The sequence below is a fragment of the Capra hircus genome, chromosome 29 (genome assembly GCF_001704415.2).
Source record: "Capra hircus breed San Clemente chromosome 29, ASM170441v1, whole genome shotgun sequence".
NCBI classification, from domain to species: domain Eukaryota; kingdom Metazoa; phylum Chordata; class Mammalia; order Artiodactyla; family Bovidae; genus Capra; species Capra hircus.
In genome coordinates this window covers 23,026,842-23,050,604 of record NC_030836.1, presented here as the reverse complement: position 1 = coordinate 23,050,604, position 23,763 = coordinate 23,026,842, and the positions used below count along the sequence as shown (strand labels likewise).

Sequence of the window (23,763 nt, the reverse complement as noted above, 5' to 3'; positions counted from 1 at the left end):
CACTTACCTAGTTTATGACTCGATAGATTTGCCATCTGGATATTTCAAATAAATGAGAACATAAAGCAGGTGATTGGCTCCTTGCACTTAGCGAATGTTTTTGAGGTTTATCCATGATACACGCTGTTATATGTAGCGGTGCTTCATTCTTTTCTTTCTTTAAATTTTTTTTTTTTTTTTTTGGACCACACTGCATGTGGGCTCTTAGTTCCCCCACTGGGAATTGAACCCACACCCCCTACATTGCAAGTGCAGTTTTAACCCCAGGATCACCAGGGAAGTTCTGCTTCATTATTTTTCATTACTGAAAAATATCCCGTTATATTGATATATCACATTTTCTTTATGCAATAATCTGTTAATGTCTTTATGGGTTGTTTCCACCTTTGGCTTTTATGAATGATGTTTGTGTGAATCTTTGTGTGGATATATTTTCATTTTTCTCAAGTGTATGCCTAGAAGCAGAATTGCTGGAGCATGTGGTAATCTTATATTTACTACTTTGTGAAACTGCCAAGTAATTTTCAAATATTTCATTCCCATTAACAGTGTACAAGGGATTCAGTTTCTTTTCTTTTTATAGATGATTTCTGTTGTTGGTCTTGATTATAGTCATTCTGGTGTGTGTGAAGTGGTCACTGTGGTTTTGCTTTGGGTCTCCTTCATGACTAAAGATGTTGAGTATCCTTTCATGTGTTTATTAGAGATTTATATGTATGCTTTCGCAAAATGTTTATTTAAATACTTTTTCCATTTTCTAATTGGGTTACCTTTTTATTACTGAGTTGTAAAGGTTCTTTATATTCAAGATTGCTTAAAAGATTCAAGTTGCTTAAAAGATGCATGATTTGCAAATATTTTCTCAGAGTCTAGGAGTTGTGTCTTTAGCAATTGTTTATGAAGGAAGTGGCCTGCCTCAGAGAGAGCTCCTTAAACCTCATTCCTTCCTCCTTTTCCTACAGCCACTGTAACACATCATTACCTGATTGTATTTCATTTATAAGTTCTTTCCATCTAAGTTTTCCCCAGCTGCATGATTCAATTACCTATGCCTTTTCTTAATTCTCCTTGCTGTCGTTTTCAGTCGCTCAGTCATGGCCAACTCTTTGCGACCCCATGGACTGTAGCCCGCCAGGCTCCTCTGTCCATGGGGATTCTCCAGGCAAGAATACTAGGGTGGGTTGCCATGCCCTCCTCTAGGGGATCTTCCTAACCCAGGAACCAAACCCAGGCCCCCCGAATTGCAGGTGGATTCTTTACTGTCTGAGCCACATATTATAGGGGAATCTTTCTGAGCAAGATAATTGAGCATTCTTTGCTCTGAGGAGGTGAGGACTGAACTGGATACCCAGGATAAGCAAGTGTTAATGTGGCTAAGAAGGAAGAGCGTGTGAAAGTGTCTGTGACCCAAGGGGACAAAGCCCTTTTGAAACAGGAAATAAAGCACAGTGGTAGGAGCTGAGCAGACAAATGTGAGAATGAACTGAGGGAGTCAGGTGCGGGCAAACCCGTGACGGGCTGAGGAGGTTATATTAAAAATGTTTGTCCACATTTTAAGACCAGTGAAAAGTAACTGAGGGGTTTTAGAAAAGACTGTAAGATGGTCACCTTTGAATTCCAAAGAATGAATTGAAAAATGAACAGGGATTATGAGAGTTCCATTTAGAAGCTATAGGAAGAGCTCAAGTATTGACTGCTTAGATGTGGGTAAGATGATGGTAGCTTCGATGAAGGTGGTAGAAATTAAGATAAAAGAATGAATCTGAAAGACATTTAGAAAGAAAAATCAATGACACTTGGTGGCTTGATAAGGGATTATGGTGCTAATTCTTCTGCCATGATTTGACTGTAACTGTCTTGGTTTCACTCTCCCATTCTACCCCTTGGACCACTTAAAACCTCTCTTTTCCCATTTCTTCATTTAGAAAATATGGATGGTAGTATTTAATTTATATGAATGGTACAACACTTTTAGAGCAATACCTAAATCATAATGTCTGCTCAAAAATATGCTAAACAATTAAATATGTTTATGTTTATGAAAAATTCTGATTATTAGGGTTTGTCTCTTTGAAAAAGTGAAGGAAAGTGAATATTTTCCTAAAAATTAAACACACTGAAGACTTATGGTTCTGGTCAAGTTGGACTATCCCCATTCCTCCCAGGTTCTTAACAACTAAAAAACCCTTGGATATAATGCAACAAATGCCTGGGTACACTCTGAAGGGCAGGTAGAAGATGGACTACCTAGCAACTCTGGGAGATGAACAAGAATGCGTTGAGTTCCCTGTTTTTGTTTTGCTTTTGGTGTCTCTCAGATGGGGAGCTGAAGAAGTCTGGAACCTGAATCCATAGATAGGCTCAGAGGAAAGACTGCTCCTAGAGAAAGAATGAGAAAAGGGAGTCTAATAGAACAGAAAACCTTTCTGAAAACTCACCCTCCTTGAACCATATGATAGTAGGAAATCTGCTTGGCAGAAGCAGGTGGTGCTTTAAGTCCCTCTCTGTGGGGATGTTGGTGGGCCCACATGGAGCTGGGCCTCCCCTCCTGTCCAGCAGCACACAGACTGTGCAAAGCCAGGGCAAGGCAAGGTTGATGGGCAGTCTGTCTCCCCCCAACTTCATTGCCAGGGGGTCCATCAGAACCTCCACCTCCACCCAGGATAGACAAGACTGTACGACATGGAGCTACCATTACACTTAATGCTGAAAGACTGATTAGTTTCTCCCTAACATTGGGCACAAACCAGTGATGGTGTGCTTTCCTGTGTGACACAGCACTGGAAATCTTGCCACAGAACAAGGTGGCAACACAAGGAATTAAAAAGCATGCATATCAGAAAGGAAGAAATAAAGCTAATCCTATTTACAGATGACATGCTTATCTGTGGAGTCAATTCCGAGGAATCTACAGGAAAATCTCACAACATAAGTGAGTTCAGCAGTCACAAGCTGTACAAGATTAACACACAAAATTGATTTTATTCCTTTATACTATCAAGTGATACATAGAAATTAAAATTAAAAAATAACATCATATACAGTCACTCTGAAATAGAGTGAAATTCCCAGTCATAAGTCTAATGGAACATGTACAGGGTCTGTGTGCTGAACATTGCAACACGCCAATGGAAGAAATAAAAGTGTAAGTAAATGGGGAAACGTACTGTGTTTACAGGTTAGAAGGTTCAATATAATAAAGATGCCAATATTCCACAAACTGATACATTTAATAAAATTCCTGTGAAAATCCCAACAAGATTTTCTCTAGAAGTGGGCAAGCAGTGTCTAAAATTTATGTAGAAAGAGAGAGGAACCAAGATGACTAAAACAAAATGGAAAGGGTAAAATGAAGGGAATTACCGTTATATGATATGAAGGCTCTCTGTACTCATAGTACTCACGGCAGTGTGGAATTGGCAGTGGAATACACACACAAATCAGTGAAACAAAATAGAGAATCAGGAAAGAGAAGAACACAAATACAAACAATTGGTTTTTGACAGAAGCTTTTGCAATTCAATGAAGGAAAGGTAGCCTTTTCAAAGAATGACATGCATAGGCCAAAACCTAAATTTCTTACCATATGCAAAAATAAATTCCAAATGGGTCACAAACTTATAATCTAAGAGGCAGAAGTACAAAACTGTTAAGAAAAAAATGGGAGGAAATCTTTGAGATCTAGCGCTAGAGAAAGAGTTCTTACATGTGATATCTAATGCACTATTAATAAAATTAAAAATATGTAAATTAAATTTCATCAACAGTAAAATATTTTGTATTGTGAAAGGCTGTAACCAGGATGAAAATACAAGCTAGAGACTGTGAAAACATCTGCAAATCACATATCCAACGAAGGCTTTATATCTGGAGTATATGAAGAATTCTCAAAACTCAACAGAAAAGAAAAAAAGATCCAGTTGTAAAATCAGCAGAAGACATTTCACCAAAGATATAGATGGCAAAGGAACATTGGAAAGATGCTATCATCATTGGCTATTAGCAAGATGGCAAATTAAGATCTTAATGTGGTATCATAACACATACAATATGAATGATTAAAATCATAAAAATGACAGTTCCAAGTGCTAGCAATGACATAGAGAAGTGATCACTCATGCATTGGTAGTGGGAATGTAAAATAGTACAGCCACTCTGGAAGTTCATTTGGTAGTTTCTCACAAAACAAAACATGCCCTTACCAGATGCCCCTATAATCACACTCTTGGATATTTATCCCAGAGTAATGAAACTATAGCCACATGAAAACCTGTGCACAGATGTTTGCAGCACCTTTTTTCAGAGCTGTAAAGCACAGGAAACAATCCAAGTCCCTTCAGCATGTGAATGGTTGAACAAACTGATACACTGTTCCAGTGGAATACTACACAGCAGTAAAAAGGGATGAGCTATTGAAGCTACAACAGTCTGAATGCAACTCGAGGGCATTAAATCTATTTTTTAAAAAGTCAGTCTCAACGATTACTTAACTGTGTAATGCCACTGTATAACATTGTCTAAATGACAACTATCGAGAACCAGGTTAGCGGTTGATAGGGGCCAGGAATTGGGGGTGATGAGGTATAGTGTGGATAGGTATGAAGACAAAGACATAGCATGACTGTGGTAGTTGTGGTTACACAATTTATACCAAGTTAATATTGCTTAGAACTGCACCCACATATACATAAACACAACGTGAATGCAGGTGGAAAGCATAGTATGAACTGAATAGTTCTGTAGACTGCTTAACAGTGATACATGGATGCCAGTTTTTTGGTTTAGATATGACGCTCTCTAAGATGGCACTATGGAGAGAAACTGAGTGAAGGAGATAAGGGGCTCTTTGTACTATGTTTGCAGCTTCCTATACATCTATATATATTTTTTAAGGTAAAAGAAACTATCTACCTTGTGACCAACACTGTAGACATTTGAATAACTTCATAATATTCTGAGAGTTTGGAAAGAATGCAGGAGAAAGAACGAGGATATTGGGGTTTGAGTCTTTGACATACAACTTAATATCTATATACGTATAGATGCTCCAAACTCCAATTTCATCTGTGAAATATGACTTATAAGACCTGCTCGGCATATCCCAGTGAGGTCACTATAACGTTTTTTTTTTTTTGTAAAATGCAAACTAGATTGCTTTTAACAAAGTGAAGCTGTAGCCAGTCAGATCCCGAATATAAGACATTTGCAGTCACAGCTATAGTGACTGTTTCAGTAGCTTGTTTGGATGCTGTTTAATTCACTAAGAAAAAGTGTGTTAATTGAAAATGGCTGTTGATTACAATGTTACAGAAGTAGATGGGAGTCCTTCTGAGCCATCCCATGAAAAAGAGAAGAAAAGAGAAAGGATCCATGTGATAATGACAATGTTTAATGAGTACTCAGTAAGTATTAGCCAACTAATTAATTAAATATTAAATATTAGCCAACATAGCAATAATTATCATCAGTATGGAGAGGGCAATGGCACCCCACTCCAGTACTCTTGCCTGGAAAGTCCCATGGACGGAGGAGCCTGGTGGGCTACAGTCCATGGGGTCGTGAAGAGTCAGACACGACTGAGTGACTTCACTTTCACTTTTCACCTTCACTTTTCACTTTCATGCATTGGAGAAGGAAATGGCAACCCACTCCAGTGTTCTTGCCTGGAGAATCCCGGGGACGGGGGAGCCTGGTAGCTGCCATCTATGGGGTCGCACAGAGTAGGGCACGACTGAAGTGACTTAGCAGCGGCAGCATGGAGAGTTTGACAAAATCATTATTTCTTTGTCCTGAGTGGTTTGATACTCCAAATATACTATAATCAAGCTGGTTTGTATGTCAACAATCCTAAACATAAATCCTTCACCTTCCCAATCTATAGTCTTGTTTCTTGGGAACTATAATTGAAGCTAAGCACATATTTCTTGGTTAATATCTTTGTGACCTGATGGACTATACAGTCCATGGAATTCTCCAGGCCAGAATACTGGAGTGGGTAGCCATTCCCTTCTCCAGGGGATCTTCCCAACCCAGGGATCGAACCCAGGTCTCCCACATTGCAGGAGGATTCTTTACCAGCTGAGCCACCAGAGAAGCCCAAGAATACTGGAGTGGGTAGCCTATCCCTTCTCCAGCAGATCTTCTGACCCAGGAATTGGACTGGGGTCTCCTGCATTGCAGGTGGATTCTATACCAACTGAGCTCTGAGGGAAGCCCAATATCTTCAAAGAGGTATTCTAATTTAAGTGTATTTAGAATTCTATCTGTTCATAGCTTTCCTGCCTGAACTTCCAGCCCTTAAAGAAAAAGCGAATTTTCTTAACCAGCTTAACCACCATTCAACAACGAAGTCTGCTCACAAGTAACTAATAATAGTGGGAAAAATAGCAATACTAGTAGTAGTGGTAACAATGATAGTCAAATAGTTTACACTTATTGAGCACTTACTAGTTACAATGCTATAATACATATCATATCTATATTAACTGAGTCCTCATCACAACCCTAGGAGATGGGTTGTATCCTATTCACATTTTACATATGGAAACTAAGAAGACACTGGCTGTTTGAGTCACTCAAATGCCTACAGCTAGTAAGTGGCATAGCCAGGATCATCTAACCCCGGCTGTGTGCTTCCAAAGCCTCTTGCCTCTGTGTCCTGCTACCTGTCACAGATGCTTGTCTCACACTGTCTACAGCATCCACAGCAGCTGGAAGGGGATTTGAGATTTTTAGGAGGAGACCATTTCTTCTGTCGCCATCTCTGTCCAACATAGTTTTGAAAGTGCTGATTACTTTGGAAACTTAGGTGTGACTAAAGATAATAATGGGGGAATGTTTTAAAACCCTTGTCCTTTGAGGATAGATTGGATTTTCAGTGGGTATTTGGGGCCAGTACAGGAAAAGGCAGTCTTTATTCTTGGCATCATGGGATCACTTCCCCAGTGTCTAGAGTCACAGGTCCAAACCCCTCCACTTAGTAGTTTTGTGATGTTAGAGTATTTAATAATGTAATCTTTAAATTTAATCATGTCTTCATTCCTTAGTTGTAAAAATGAGCATATTTCGTGTGGTTGTTGGGAGAATTAAATGATACATATATAATTTTAGCTCAGTTGAAGAAGGAAATGGCAACCCACTCCAGTATTCTTGGGAAATCCCATGGACAGAGAAACTGGTGGGTTGCAGTCCATGGAGTTACAGAAGTCAACATAATTTATTAACTAAACCACTACTGCCACCATTTAGCTCAGTGCTGGGCACTCTGGGTTCACTATCATGTGAAGCAGGGCTTCCCAGGTGGAGCTAGTGGCAAAAATACACCTGCTAGTGCAGGAGACATAAGAAACCTGGGTTTGACCCTTGGGTTGGGAAGATCCCCTGGAGGAGGGCATGGCAACCCACTCCAGTATTTTTGCTTAGAGAATCCCATGGACAGAGGAGCCTGGTAGGCTACAGTCCATGTGGTTGCAAAGAGTCTGACGCAACTGAAGTGGCTTAGCACAGCACATGTGAAGTAGAGGGAGGTAAAGTCTGGGTTATAGAAGATTTGCTACAGTTTGTCTCCTGAAGGTTAACTAGTTCATAGGGCATTCATGATAAAGCTTGCAAATCTCATCACCATATATTGTGATATCATTGCCTCCAAAGTGATAAAAGATATTAAATTTATTAAAAGCTCCAAGATGGGTTAAATTCATATGATGTCAAGAGCACATGGAAGCCTGCACGGCAAAGGTGCTCATATGAAATGGTATTTGAAGCCAGGCTAGGGCATAGATTTTTCACTTCATTATGAGAGTACTTTGAGTCCAGGAAAGTCATGACAAGCTAGAGAGGTAGTAATTAACTTATACACTTGCAAGATAGTGATAAGGCTACCTCGTCAGAGAAAGGGCTTTGCATCAAGGATATTGGGAGATAACAGGATTAGTTCAGTTCAGTTGCTCAGTCGCGTCTGATTCTTTGTGACCCCATGGACTGCAGCAGGCCAGGCTTCCCTGTCCATCACCAACTCCTGGAGTTTACTCAAACTTATGTCCGTTGAGTCAGTGATAGCATCCAACCATCTTATCTTCTGTCATCTCCTTCTCCTCCCTCCTTCAATCTTTCCCAGCATCTGAGTCAGCTCTTTGCATCAAATGGCCAAAGTATTGGAGTTTCAGCTTTATCATCAGTCCTTTCAATGAATATTCAGGACTGATTTCCTTTAGGATGGACTGGTTGGATCTCCTTGCAGTCCAAGGGACTCTCAAGAGTCTTCTCCAACACCACAGTTGAGAAGCATTAATTCTTCGGTGCTCAGCTTTCTTTATGTGAGTCCAACTCTCACATCCATATATGACTACTGGAAAAAACATAGCTTTGACTAGACAGACCTTTGTGGGCAAAGTAATGTCTCTGCTTTTTAATATGCTATCTAAGTTGGTCATAAGTTTTCTTCCAAGGAACTAGTGTCTTAATTTCATGGCTACAATCACCATCTGCAGTGATTTTGGAGTTCAAAAAAGAGTCTGTCACTGTTTCCATTGTTTCCCCATCTATTTGCCATGAAGTGATGGAACTGGATGCCATGATCTTAGTTTTTTGAATGTTGAGCTTTAAGCCAACTTTTTCACTCTCCTCTTTCACTTTCATCAAGAGGCTCTTTAGTTCTTCGCTTTCTGCCATGAGAGTGGTGTCATCTGCATATCTGAAGTGATTGATATTTCTCCTGGCAATCTTGATTCCAGCTTGTGTTTTATCCAGCCCAGCGTTTCTCATGATGTACTCTGCATGTTAGTTAAATAATCAGGGTGACAATATACAGCCTTGACATACTCCTTTTCCTATTTGGAACCAGTCTGTTGTTCCATGTCCAATTCTAACTGCTGTTTCCTGACCTGCATACAGATTTCTCAAGAGGCAGGTCAGGTGGTCTGGTATTTCCATCTCTTTCAGAATTTTCCACAGTTTATTGTGATCCACACAGTCAAAGGCTTTGGCATAGTTAATAAAGCAGAAAATAGATGTTTTTTCTGGAACTCTCTTGCTTTTTCGATGATCAGGTAGATGTTGGCAATATGATCTCTGGTTCCTCTGCCTTTTCTAAAACCAGCTTGAGCATCAGGGAGTTCACGGTTCACATATTGCTGAAGCCTGGCTTGGAGAATTTTGAGAATTACTTTACTAGTGTGTGAGATGAGTGCATTTGTGCGGTAGTTTGTGCACTCTTTAGCATTGCCAAAGAATGGTTCGTGACATTGTACAGGAGACAGGGATCAAGACCATCCCCAGTAAAAAGAAATGCAAAAAAGCAAAATTAAGCCCTCAGGAGGGCTTACAAATAACTGTGAAAAGAAGAGAAGTGAAAAGCAAAGGAGAAAAGGAAAGATATACTGTACATTTGAATGCAGAGTTCCCAAGAATAGCAAGCAGAGGTAAGAAAGCCTTCCTCAGTGATAACAGGATAGGTGTGTTAATTAACCCAATGGGATAATCCTTTTCGACTGTTTATCAAATTATTACATTGTACATTTTCAGTGTCTTTTAATTCTGCTAATGTTAAGTATACCTTTATTAAGCTGATGATGGGAGTGGAATGGTTGGAGACTGGAAAGACAGCAATGGACCAGACTTCTGGAAAGTTGCATACAATCATTTCTCCACACTGTTGTTTCACCTGGAGTGCCCTTCTTGAGCATTTCTGGCTGAGAAAACCATGACCGTTTTTAAAAGGCTAGTTCAAACACTATGTCTTTCGAGAAGATTTTTCTGCCTATTGGAAGGCGTTTCTTCCCTCCAGTGAACTTCTTTTCAGTTTCCCTCTGTTTCTCTTAGCAAACATGAGCACACATGCTCGTTTGCCTAGGTCATTCTGAATTACGCCTCTTATTCCAGTGTAGTTATTAGCAAAGTCCCCTTTCACTCCAAAATATGTTCTATTTATATGATAAAATATAAGGTCACCCACTTATAACTCCTTTCGCTTCTCCCTTGTGTTCTGGTTAGTGACATATTGCTGTCTGGTGACCTCTATTAACATGTTCATGTGAGCAGGGACCATAGCTACTCATTTGTAATACCAATACAGACTCTAATAATTATTTATTAAGTGGATTTAAATAAGTCTATTGAAAACTCTTGGAGTCTAATCCTTCATTCTTAGACTTTTTTGTGTTTCTAACATCTCTTGGTATTGCACCTGTACATATGAGGTGCTTGCTAGGTCTGTAAATGTGGTTGGACATTCACAGGGCTCTACTATTTCCAGAACAACCTGAAGATGATTTGAGCACTGACTAGAAGTGTGTCTTCATAAATCTCCTCCCCTCACACTGCTTGCTAACCTGTGCACATGTCTCTCTGACAGTTTGATTTGGTCTTCCGGCCTTAAGAAAAATTTTCTTTGGGAAAATGCAAGCTGTTAAGAGCAATGGGCAAGTATCTACTTGACCTTTTTGCTTGTGGGTGACTGAAACAGCTCTACTTTGCAGAACTTAACTTTTCTCTAGGACTCTTTAACCTAGTCCCTGTTAGGAAATTTAAAATGAAAAATTAATGAAGATAGGCGTTATTTCACTTGATTGCTACATTGATCTAATAGTTTGCTTAACAAACTATATTGAGTGTTTAGTCTTGTTCAGTTAGTATTGTTTTCTTTGAGGTTTCTAGCTTGGATTTCAACTATTGTTTTATAGCCTTTTATGGCTTCAATAACCCTACTTGATTTTTCTCCTTGAAATTTCTATGTCATAGTAGCAAATGTTAAAGGGAGTAAAAGGCATACACTTTCTCATATTATTTATTTACAGAGGAATCATTTAGGTGAATATAAAAACTTCCCAGTGATGAGGGGAGAATGTAGTTATCTGTGAAATCTTGATTTCTGACTTGGAATCTTTCAGTCCATTTCATAGTGTTAGATATACTTTCCCCGGTGTCTTGTGAATTAAGGATGCTGTGACTATTTGAATATATGTAACCATATTACTAGAGAAGGAAATGGCAACCCACTCCAGTACTCTTGCCTGGAAAATACCATGGATGGAGGAGCCTGTAGGCTACAGTCCATGGGGTCACAAACAGTCGGACACAACTGAGCGACTTCCCTTTCTTTCTTTTTATAGTTTCTTTTAGAGAAGGAAATGGCAAACCACTCCAGTGTTCTTGCCTGGAGAATCCCATGGACAGAGGGTCCTGGTGGGCTGTGGTCTATGGGGTTGCAAAGAGTCGGACACGACTGAGCAACTAACACACACACACACAACGATATTACTACACGTCAGGCATCAGCACAGTGGTTACATTCTGAATCCTGTGAAAATGGTTAGTGCTCCTCTGCTAGGCTGTATTTGCTGGGCCTTCCTCTTTAGTTTTACCCTCCTTGTTCTTTTGGAGAAGGATATTGTGAGGATGAGACAGGCGGTTGGACCACGAGCTGAACCCTGGCAATCGGAGCCGCACATGCAATCCCTGCCCTTGTAATGTATATTCTGGCCACTGTTCCCACAGTCAGAGCTGTTTAAAGGACACAGCCCTGAAAGAGCAAAGTATTGTTGAGACCATCAGGATGTAATACGTGACTGAACCCCATTAAGGCCTCTATAAAAACTTTTAAGATTCTGGTGGGCAAGTGCAGAGATCTACTAGCCTTGCACCCACCCAAGACCAGCCTCATATGTAAGTCCTCTTGCTTATTAAATCTGTGTCTAGCAGTCTGGAGTGTCTGCCTCTTTCTTTGGTCTCTCCTTGCTCTCTTTTATGAAGGCCAGTTTCAGATTCTACCCAGGAAGCTTCCAAGGTTTCCAACCAACATGTTCTAAAGAAGCCATGGACTCTCTCCTGGGGGTTTGTTTCTTTTCCTTTTCTTTTTCTCAACCTTGCAGGAAGGTTTCCCAGCCTTGGGACTGTTGACATGTCAGACTGGTTGAATTCTCTGTTGTGGTGCTCGGTCCTGTGCATTGCTGAACGCTTAGCAGCATCCCTGCCCTCCATCCACTAGATGCCAATAGCATCACCTTTCTCAAAGCACAACAACCAAATGTATCCTCAGATACTGTCAAATGTTTCCAGGAGGAAGAAAAGATGCAGAATTGAACACCTCTCCCTGCCACCCCTTGAGAACCCAGCTTTGGAGCCTCTGCAGAAACCTTTGCAGCCATGAAAGAAGCAGTGACCTTAGAGCAGCACTTAGGAATCATTGTCACTTGGATAAATCTCTTGACTCCTCTGACACTAAGTCTATTTCCGTGCAAAGTGAGGATAATAACATACATCTTAGAGCTGCTGAGATTTCAAGGTCCCAATGCATGTTAGCCACTTGCATTCTTACCTGGTGAGTTCCAGCTACCTTTTCCAATGTCAAAGATTCCAACTTCTGAAAAGGTGTCTCTCTTTCTTGCCCTGCAAACAGAGCACGACGACTGTGGCAGCGGGCAGCACAACTGCGATGAGAATGCCATCTGCACCAACACTGTCCAGGGACACAGCTGCACCTGCAAGCCGGGCTACGTGGGCAACGGGACCATCTGCAGAGGTAGGCTGGTTGCTGCAGGGGTGAAGCTGCCCATGAGCTGCCCCCCTGCCTGGGCTATTGGCGCTCCTGTCACAGGTCCTTTGTGTGCTTCTGGTGATTGACCCCGCCCAGGGTTCCTGTCTCTGGTGGGGTCAGCGGGCAAGGGCACTGTGCAGCAGAGAAGAATAAAAATGCTCTGAGTCTGACTTTTGCTAAGAAGGAAGAAGGTGTGCTTGTGGGTGGAGCATGGTCCCGTATCTTGATGGCTGTCTCCAGCTTTGCCTGTTGGCTTGTGTTTGTGATGGATGTGCTGGTGGTTGAGGTGGGCGTCTGTTCTCTGAGAGCCCTGCTCAGACAGCAAGAGGACCCCACTCATGGCCACTCTCTAGGTGGGATAGGATGCTAAAAGTTTCAGCCCCTCTCTGTGTTTGGAACAATTCAGAGGCCAGTGCTCAGGCTTTTGTCTGCATTCAGGATAAATTCCCCTTACTCCTGCTGTCTAATGGGAGCAGTCAGAGTCTGGTCCCTGCCTCTACTCAGCTTTTCTCTCTTCTCTCCCCCGAACTCTCTCTGTACCAGCGCCTTATTCCTCGCTATTCCTGCACATGCCAGCCACATTCCGATCTGAGGCTGTGTGCTTGGGCTCCCCCACCCCGCCTCCACACTCATCTCCTTCAGGTGTCTACTCAAGTCTCTGCCATCCTCAGAGACTTAATCTGATCATTCTGCCGGAAATAGACCTCTAGAACTTCTCAGTCCCATACCCTCCTTTATTTTTCTTAATTAACCTGGCCTCTCAGAACATTATACATCGATGCGCTTATACTTCTGTATTATCTGTCCCCTCATAAGTCCTGTGAGAGGGACTGCTCGGTCACGTCCCCCTGCTCTTTTCCCATTAACTAGAATGGTACCTGGCACACTGTAAGCATCAGCAATCACTCACTGACTCAATCAGCCCAAGAGGAAACGGACGTCACACTGAAAAAGAGGCACGATCTATATTAAAAACAAAAACAAAAACAAAAAACCCCAGGAAATAACCCTTTGGTATTATTATTCTCCCCATTTTAGAGGTCACAATATTGAGATACAGAAAGGTTAAGTAACTTATGCAAGGACACACAGCAGTCTAGCAGTATTCTTCAGCAGAGGTGACATACTGATGATGAGAAATAATATACAGCGACTAAGTCACCATATTCCTGCATTAGATTAGAGGAGAACCTTATTATATTGATTGTGTTCTATCTCAGTGAGGTTGGGGTGAACAGCCTCATGCATGACTGAGAGGTAAATGGGTGAAAGTTTTTAATGGCAAGTTGACAAAATCAATCTACTTTTAAAGTAAATCTGAAGGGTCTTAGAGAGATTCTCTTGATTCCATTGATTTTGCTTCTTGAAATATGTTCCAAGTATATGCTTTTGAGGGAGAAAAAAATGCATGTACAGGGATATTTTTGCTACATTATTTGTATTCACTGAAGACCAAAAACAGTCCAAGTGTGTGGCAGTAGTGGAATGATTTAATTTATTTGGAGTATTATTTCGTGGAATAGAATATGGTGGTTTGAAATTCTGAGCGTATGTATGCACACACGTGTGCACATTCATGTACACACCCATCCTAGAAGACATACTTTTCAGAAAAAAACAAATAAAACCAAGTTATAGGACAGTACATATAGTATCATCACTTGGCAAATTTATTATTTATAAATATCTATACATATATTTATGTAAATGCAGTGACATGCCAATTATGCAGACTGTCCACCTTATTAACCATGGGGACAGGTGAAAAAGAACATTCACTTATTGCTATGAATTAAGTATTTTTTGTGTCTCCTCTAGTGGGGATTTATATATGTAATATTTGTGTGTTTTTTAAAAAGTTCCATGAGGCAAATAAAGAAACTAGTGCTCAGTGTTTAAAAGAAGACTTGAATGTATTTCTAAAACAAAACGAAAAAGGAATGTAAACATTAATATAATTCCACGGAATATCAAGCCCCTGCTGGTGCATGTGATCTGATGCTGTAAATCTGAGGAGCAACGCAGGGAATTGATCTTAATGCATTTTGTTCAGAATGATCTTACCTCATAAAAAGATAGTGGTTGCACCAGGTGAGTGAGTTGGTTTGCCAGCCCCTCTCTTGCCCTATGTGCTAGGTTGCGGCTTCACCTTTTGTGGAATTTGAAAGTCCCCACTGCAAAAAATATGAGTTCAAATAATATTCCTGGTGTCCACAGACTCTGAAAATACATCTTCCCCAAAAATTATAAATTAGGGCTAATAATAATTTTCTTAAGGTAATTCTGATGGTCAGTCATGTTAACCTCAATAAAACCAGGAGGATCTTGCATTTTGTCAGTGTTGTGTGGGGAGCTGTTGCTGCGGAGATGAAAAATTTGACAAGGACTTGGCAAGGTGGGGTTTAGACCTGATTTCCTTACTGGTGGGTTGTCACTTCTGTATTTTTACATACCACAATTGGGTCAATATCACCTTCAAAATTTATCCGGTAGTGTTATTGCAAAGAATTATTAAAGGAATATATATCACTGTTTTAAACTATCAAATGCTATAAAAGTGAAAACAGTATTGTTGGTGGCACAGTGATGAAGGACAAGAAAAGGCAGTCCATGAGTTGGCTTGAATCTCAGCCTTGTAACTGAGGTACCCAACTATGTGTCTGTTTCAAGGCGTACATTTTACCGTTGAGTTTTCCACTTGTAATTGAATCATTTCTAGAGGGAGTTGGACCAGGAGAATCAGACAGCTTTAACTAATTCTTTTTTTTCTTTAATGTTTAAAGCTTTCCTAGACATGGTATTGTTCATGGAATTGGCTACATCTGGGTAGAAATGAACACTGCTAACACTACTATTAACAAGCAAAACACAGGCAACTGTTTCTTGAACAATGCTAATTAGTGAAAATTCTCTGAGATGGGCTTTCCTGGTGACTAATGCCCATGTAAGGAGTTTTGGTTTGTTTTGTTTTTCTCACAGAGATGGAAAAATACTCTCTCAGCTTCAAAAATAATCAGCAAGTATGCCGAGAGGCGCTTCAGGCCCACTCCCTACACATACACTTGGCACATGAACCTGGCCCACTGACTGCAGGGCTCCCATGTGCCCTGACTGAGGTGCTGTGACTGGGTTGGTCAGGGAAGCTGAGCCAGCTCTCTGCCCTTCCCGCATTCCTGCTGCCCCAGTCCACAAACGATGGGCAGCTCAGGGGACTGTAGTTTCCCCACTGAGTCCCTGGATCACCGAGGACTGTGCCTGCACACCGCCTGCTGGGGGCGGTGGGGTGGCGTGACTATGCTCCACTGGAAACACCCAGAGTCTGTGAATCCAAGCCCCACCCTCCCCATGTCTATGCACAGGACTCTGCTGGAGAAACAGAGTGGCAGTTGTCCCTGCTCTGAGGGACTGGGGAACAGAGAGCTGAGAACCCATCCTGGAGAGGGAGGAAGAAGTGGGAGTTGTGCTGGGCAGTCCCGACGTGTGGTCCCCTGTCCCACTGAACCTCACTTGGAAAACTTATATTCAAAGATGGAATTATTAAGAACTTGAAGATGGTGACCGCAGAACATGAATTCTCTGTCCCTTCTGAACTGGGGGTTCTGTGCAGCTGTGCTGGTTCCATGCTTGTGAAGTAACACCTGTCTCTCAGCATTAGTGAGTTTTCCAGGCAGGTCATAGAACCTGAAGCAAAATGGTGCCTGGGACCCAGGATCAGGTGTCCAGGAGCTGGGCTGCTGTGGGAACTCACTCGTTCTGTCTCCTTGCTGCTGCTTTGTGTTGGCTTCATACCTTTATTTGCAGTCTGACTTCTGGTTTGTCCATGTTGCTGAGAGTCAGATCCTCTGTTTTGTAGGTTCAAAACACTGGCCATATCAGCATACCTGAGATGGTTAATCTCTTGAGGGTCAATACATTAATTTACTATGATAACTGTCAGGGTTTGAGAAGAGCATAAAAATGACACCCTTGTTTTCCCCAGCTGCATTGAGAATCAGTTAGGAGGCAGATGAAGAAATCAAGCCAGTGGAGACCAGAATGTTAATATGAATATTGTTAAAGATGATGCCAGAGAACATGGCTTATGTATATGACAATAGTATTCATAATACTGAACACCCAAATTAGGCCACTTTATGCAACCAGTCACTATTGAACCAGGGCACCTCATGGAGGATCTCTACTAAGGCTTCCTATGCAGTTTAGGGCAGGAGCCACAGCCCAGCAAGGGTGTATCCGGTGAGCCTCCTGACTCCTAGAGCAACAGTGAGGCGAGAACTAGGCTGCACATGTCCACTTCCTCTCTCCACGCATCAACAGTTAGGGGGAAATGAGAAGAAGGGGCCGGAGAGGGCAGTGGCACCCCACTGCAGTACTCTTGCCTGGAAAATCCCATGGATGGAGGAGCCTGGTAGGCTACAGTCCATGGGGTCGCTAAGAGTCGGACTCTAAGTCGCTAAGCGACTTAGCAGCAGCAGCCCCAGCAGCAGAGAAGAAGGGGCAAGAGGCCAGGGGGAAATAACTCCTAGGAAATCAGATAAATGGAAAAGAAGCACCTCCCTCCCCCACCCCCGAATCCACCAAGAATTTCTATTAAGACGTGGCAAAATGTTTGTGTTTCTAGTTTTACCTTTATTAAGTGAAAGATAGGCAGGGAGCCACTTCTGAAAATTCAAAATTGCTTAAGTGAAAAATCAGAGCCATTGGGTTAAGTGGGAATTTTATTGGCTCGTCCTCTTAGCATCTGTTCACCTGCCACAACCATCTCCTTGGTGGGAATAGTCTTTCTAGAGTCAGTTCCAAACCTAGTGTGATGCCCTTGCTCAAAAGCCACCAGCATTTCAGGAAACAGGGCCTGGTGTCACACTCCTGGTGCCCCCACAATGTACTCTGTTTTCTGGAGAAGTAGATTAATTAGCCATCCATTGCCCAGTGTTTATTTTCGAACCATGCAAGAGGCTCTTTAAGTACTTTATATTTTACAGCAATGTGGTTTTGTTTTTCCTAATCTTCTAAGTCCAAGAAGCCCACCTTGGTCTCAGTCTGGGTGAGCACCCCTCTTCTGTGCTCCAAAGAAACCCTTTAAACACTACTGCAGTCTTTATAATCTCCTGCTGCAGTTTCCTGTTGACTCATCTCTTAAGAATTTCTTGTTGAATAAACACATGAAGATGCCTTTCTATTGGAACATGCACTTTTTTGTCTAGAAGATTTTACAAGGAAGTGAAAGTCCACCTGGGACACAGAGGTACCTAGCTTCTAGAGCCTTACCCTAAGCTTGAGGAAATCATTGCTCCCACAGGTGATGTGCAAACTGACTTTAACGTTGAGTCTGATTGCTAGCGGATGACTGACTTTCAAAGAAAATCTTTGCAATAAAATTCAATTCACTGTAAAAGTTCCTGCAACATAGGTGAATTCTTAAGAGACTTCAGAATATCATGGTACTCCAAACTCATTTATTACAAGCATGCTTGCATTGAGGTGCATGTGCAGAGGGGCTGCTTCTAGAAATTTCTGTTTGAGGGGATGCTGGATCAGTTGTACAAGAAAGATACACAATTGGGAGCAGAAGGCCAGAGAAGTTTTGATATAGACAAAAAGGTTAGTGTGACCCCTCATACTAAAGATGTAAATGAAGTCCTGAATTAATAAATAGACGTATCTCACATGCACAAAGATGCTTTCAGAGACTTGAAGGCAACATGAGCGGAAAGGAGAGGGAGAATAAAAGGAGAGTTGTTTTAATGACATATCACTGAAGATAATAAAAATTGGTCAACTGCTAGGCTGTGAATCAGAGAAGTGATATTCACAGATCTTGAAGGAAAATAGCAAGGGGCCTAGGAACGCCTTTGGCAAAAGTACTTAGAGTACTCTAGACAGAGTTTTGCAATGTGGTTAACAGACTGAGGGAGAATTCAGGAAGATCTCAGTCCAAAAGTCTGCCTTCAGGTGTGCGGACAAAATGCTGGCAAGAATGGTGCAAGGCAAGATTGAATGATTTTGTGGGATGGCTTGACCCATTTAGAACCAAGGCTATTTGTAAAAACGCATTCATATTGATAAATCTATGAGGGTTGTGAGTATATTTCTGAGTTCTCTGGAGTAAAGCCTAAACTCTTCAGCAAGGCACTCAAGACCCTATGACAGCTTGGCTGCCTCTGAATATTCCAAGCCTCATCTCTTGAAATACCGTCTTCCCCCATTTCCTCACCAGTCATGCTTGTGGGTTAACTAACCTTACTCCTAACAGAACAGCCAGATCACCTCATGGCCCTCTCCTGTCCTTGGGATCATTTATTACCCTGGAGTGAATTTGTTCATACTCTTCTTATTCCGGTTGAAATCCTGTTCATACTTGTTAGGCCAGCTCAAGAGCTTGTGCTTCCTGGGTGCTCAATAATTAGGTAATGATGCAAAATGAGACTTGGCCAGTTCATCTGACACAAATCAACTCTGCTCTTGTAGCTTGATGTATTAATTACTACTAAATCTAGCCCACCAGTGAGAAAATCAAAGGAAAATTAAAATTTTAAAGGCTGTGCTTGTGCAATTTCTGTTTCAATGTTTTAGAAAATCATCAATGGACCTGCTACTTAAGTTCAAAGACATTGTCTGTTGTACATAGAAAATTCATTTATTCTATTTTATGTTTCATTCCTACAGATGCTGAATGTCCCATAAATACTGAATGTCCTGTGAATACTGAATATAATTATCCCAGAAATCACTAAATTCTTTAGCCTGTTTTGAGAGGCACTAAGCAGCTCAAGTATGACTGCTACTGCTGCTTTATTTTTTTTGCATCTGTTAATATTTTCATGTATCATTTTTCCATCTATTTCAACAACTTTTTTTTTTTAAATTTGACCTCTTTTTAGACTCATTGACTTATTTACTCTGCAGTTCTAGTGTGGGCTATGTTTAGAGCTGGAAGGCATGTCACATACTGGAGAGCCAAGGTAATAAGGGAAACATGACAGGCTACCAAGCATTTGCCCTTCAGGTTCTGAGAAATTTCTATTTCCATAGCCACCTGCCCATCCCTGTGTGGCACGTGCTTTTGGAAGGGGCATTGCCTTTGCATACTGTGTCCTGGCTTTACGTGAGCAATGGAAAACATTCAGGAGACTCAGATTAGTATTCCACTGTGTGGCCCCAAACAGCATGGAATCCTTTTCTTTGCTGCTTATTTAACTTTCAATTATAGATAAACTTGAGATCACTTTGTTCCATAAAAATGGAGTTGTTTTTTTTTTTTTTTTTAAACTCTGTGTGCATGTTGGAGGTTTACAGTGTCTCCCTCCCTACAGTTTCAGATCAGTAGAAAGTAGATGAGGGTCAGCGAGGGAATCAGAGTGTGGCCTGTATCTTGCGCTCCCTGGGATCGTCAGGCCCCATTTCAGGGTCACCTTCTCCCACTCTGTCAGTTGTAGGGGGAGGAGCTGGAAGAGAGGATGCAGAGTCCTGACGCACAGAGGTGGGCGGTCCTGGGGATCTTACTGTGCCTCCGTGTAGGAGACCTGAGGAAAAGGTGACTTGCATTGTGCTGGGGACATGGTCTTAGGGGCACACATGATCCAGTCTTCATCACACTTGCCAAATAGACACTTCTCATACCGGAAAAAAGCTATTACTTGGGTATGGAAACGCAAAAACTGAAAACAATCATTCCACTGCCATTCCTTCCTGAGGGCGGGAGAAGAAAGCATGACAAAGACTCTCTCACCTCCGTTGTTCCACCTCCAGAAATACTAACCTATTTTGGATACATTAATATGATCGCTAATAAAAGTAGATTGATAATAACAGTTGCATGAGTATTGTGGTATCAGTACTCAGTGTTAAGCAGCACTAAGATAACTTCAGCCTTATTTGTAAACTCACTGTCATGAAAATTCTTACCAAGGACTAAGTTTAGATCTGTATGTATGTATTACAGTCCTTAAAGGAAGCAGGAAGAATGCTTTATAATACTGATTTAATTCTAAAAGAGAGGGAAAAGTCTTTAGGCCCATGGATGTATTGTTATGCTTAAAATTTCAATAATACTTCCTATAAAAGATGAGACTGGAGCTTGAAAATAGAACTGATTGTATAGTTTAAGCTATCAAGAGGCATTATGTTCATCAGCTTGATAAAGAAAGGCAGAAAGACACAGAAGCTCTATCACAGTCTTGAAATGAGCAGCGGTGCATTAAGAAGAGAGGTACAAAAGGGAAGTTTGTGTGGGACAAGCTGCAAAATACTGGTTGTGTTATTTTGACTTAACAAGGAAGACCTTGATGTAGTCTTTTCATAGCCTATCCCCTCAAGTGCATTTTCTCCTGGGCAAAAAAAGAGTGTCTTGGATGCACTTAAAGCACTTTCCATCACTTACCAAAGTCAGTGCTTACCTTTTAAAGTTTGCAGTCCAGTAGACATAACCACATCCCTAGGGGCTTAAGGCATACATGTTAAACCAGCTTGTATCTCAGAGGGCGTGGAAATCTGACACTTAGACAAGTGTTGATTCTTTTGAGTGCATTTGAAGGTTGCACTTTCGTGAGTTACATAGATGTTTCTTATCTGTAATTGTCACATCCAAAATGACTCATGAGATTAGCAGAGACATAGAAATATATATCACTTGATTTTATTTTAAAACAGGCTACTGAACATTGACTTTCTGGTGCAAAATCAAGATAAGACTGTCTTTCTTTCCTAAGGAACAATTCTCAATGGACCAGGAGACTTCCTTCAGGCAACATTATGGAAAGATGCCAGAGTTGATCTATAGGCTCTCTCTTCAGTGATGATCTGTTTAGGGGAGCAATTATTTCCAAAATATCTAAAGTATTTCACAACTGGTACTTTTATAGATGGCATCAGCTATGCTTGGCATACCCATCTCGGCTCAGAATATACACAAAGGGCATTTAGCTTTTGTAGAACTGAAAAAGTCTAGTACCTGGATGGATGCCATGTTTTAAGGCAAGATTAGTATGCATAGATCTGATTCTTCTTAATGACTATTGTATTATGAAAGCTAAGCAGTCAGGAGCCTAGAACACGTTCTGATGCTTGGTCTGCTTGGCCCAGAAACTTCTTAATGTTACTTTAGAGGCTTATATTGATTCAGATCTTAAAAAAAAAAAAAAATATATATATATATATATATATAAAATTGAAGTATAGTTGACTTTCAGTGTTTCAGGTACAGCAAAGTGATTCAGTTATAATATACACATATATTATTTTCCAGTTAGGTTATTACAAGTTATTCACTGTAGTTCCCTGTGCTATATAGCAAACCTTTGTTGCTTGTTGCATATCTATGTTTCAGTTAGAAATATCACATTCTATTCATACTAAGTCAAACAAATAGAATAAAAATGTCATAAATTTGTAGTTAGGCAAAAATTCATAAGTTTTCTAAAATATGTATTATATATATTGTTTATATTTATGCATACAAAAGCTTTTCTTTTTTTCTTTTTTTTGCAGATAATAAATCCACTTTATTTTTTATTTTTTTAAATTTTTATTTTTACTTTATTTTACTTTACAATACTGTATTGATTCTACTATGCTTCATAAAAGCTTGAGAAAGAACATCAGAAAAAAAAAGAATAGATGGAGAAGTTGGAAAGCAAATTAAATGAAATGGGAGCATTGAATATGAAATAGAAAAAGTGAAGCAAACTAGATAAAAGTAAAAGATCATTATATAGTCCAACTGTTTTTAAACATGACTGCTCATTAGAAACATCTGGAGCTCTGGAGAAAAGAAAGCAATACCTGGCATTTTGTATTCTTCACAATATTTCAAGATAGTTCTGATATGCATCTGGATTTTAAAAAGTGATTACAGGTTTTTCTATTAAATCATAGTTTTGGTGATACAGAGTTCTATTATTTTCTTTTTGACGAACTATGATCAATTCAGTTAATTCACTCAGTCATGTCTGACTCTTTGCGACCCCATGGACTGCAGCACACCTGGTTTCCCTAGCCATCACCAACTCCCGGAGCTTACTCAAACTCATATCCATTGAGTCTGTGATGCCTTCCAACCATCTCATCCTCTGTCATCCCCTTCTCCTCCCGCCTTCAATCTTTTCCAGCATTGGGGTCTTTTCCAATGAGCCAGTTCTTCGCATCAGGTGGCCAAAGTATTGGAGTTTCAACTTAAGCATCAGTCCTTCCAGTGAATATTCAGGACTGATTTTCTTTATGATGGACTGGTTTGATCTTCTTGCTGGGACTCTCAAGGGACTCTCAAGAGTCTTCTCCAACACCACAGTTCAAAAGCATCAATCACGAAGCAATGATATTAAGTAATAGCTACATAATCACAGTTGTGGAAGATGTTTATTAGTTTTCAAAATCAATAGCCAGATAAAAAATAAAAGATACTTAGAATTTCAGGCCTTAATGGGAACATAATTAACTTAAAAATAAAAGATAATTATATATGATTTGGGAGGTCAAGCAGAGTGCTGTGGGAAATGGAAGTGCATATGTACGTGTTTTCATCCACCCAGCCAGTCTATGTCTTTTGGTTGGTTCATTTAATCCTTTTATTTAAGGTAAATATTGATACGTATGATCCTGTTAACATTTTCTTAATTGTTTGGGTTTATTTTCTGTAGGTCTTTTCTTCTCTTGTGTTTCCTTCCTAGAGAAGTTCCTTTAGCATTTGTTTTAAAGCTGGTTTGGTGGTACTGAACTGTCTCAGCTTTTGATTGTTTGGAAAACTTTTGAATTCTTCATCAGATCTGAAGGAGAGTCTTTCTGGGCAGAGTATTCTTGGTTGTAGGTCCTTCCCTTTCATCACTTGAAATATATCATGCCATTGCCTTCTTGCTTATAGAGATTCTGTTGAGAAATCAGCTGATAAACATACACCCTTGTATGTTATTTGTCATTTTCCCCTTGTTGTTTGTTTAATATTTTATCTTTGTCTTTAATTTTTGCCAGTTTAATTACTATGTGTCTTAGTGTATTCCTCCTTGGGTTTATCCTGCCTGGGACTCTATCTGCTTCCTGGACTTCACTATTTCCTTTCCTATGTTCAAAAAGTTTTCAGCTATTATCTTTTCAAATATTCTCTCAGATCCTTTCTCTCTTTCTTCCTCTTATGGGACTCCTACAATGCAAATGTTTGTGCATTTAAAGTTGTCTCAGAGGTCTGTTAGGCTATCTTCACTTCTTTTCATTCTTTTTTCTATATTCTGTGACAGTGATTT

The 23,763-nt window shown here is 40.5% G+C and overlaps 1 protein-coding gene across 2 annotated transcripts in view; it reads left to right on the top strand.

Annotated features, from left to right (window-relative positions):
• Positions 1-23,763, top strand: part of NELL1 (neural EGFL like 1) — a 1,021,410-nt gene that overhangs the window by 624,782 nt on the left and 372,865 nt on the right. For both annotated transcript variants that reach the window (XM_018043583.1, XM_018043582.1), the window contains exon 14: positions 12,395-12,517. In XM_018043583.1, the coding sequence (XP_017899072.1) occupies positions 12,395-12,517 (123 nt within the window). The remainder of the gene's footprint in view (positions 1-12,394; positions 12,518-23,763) is intronic.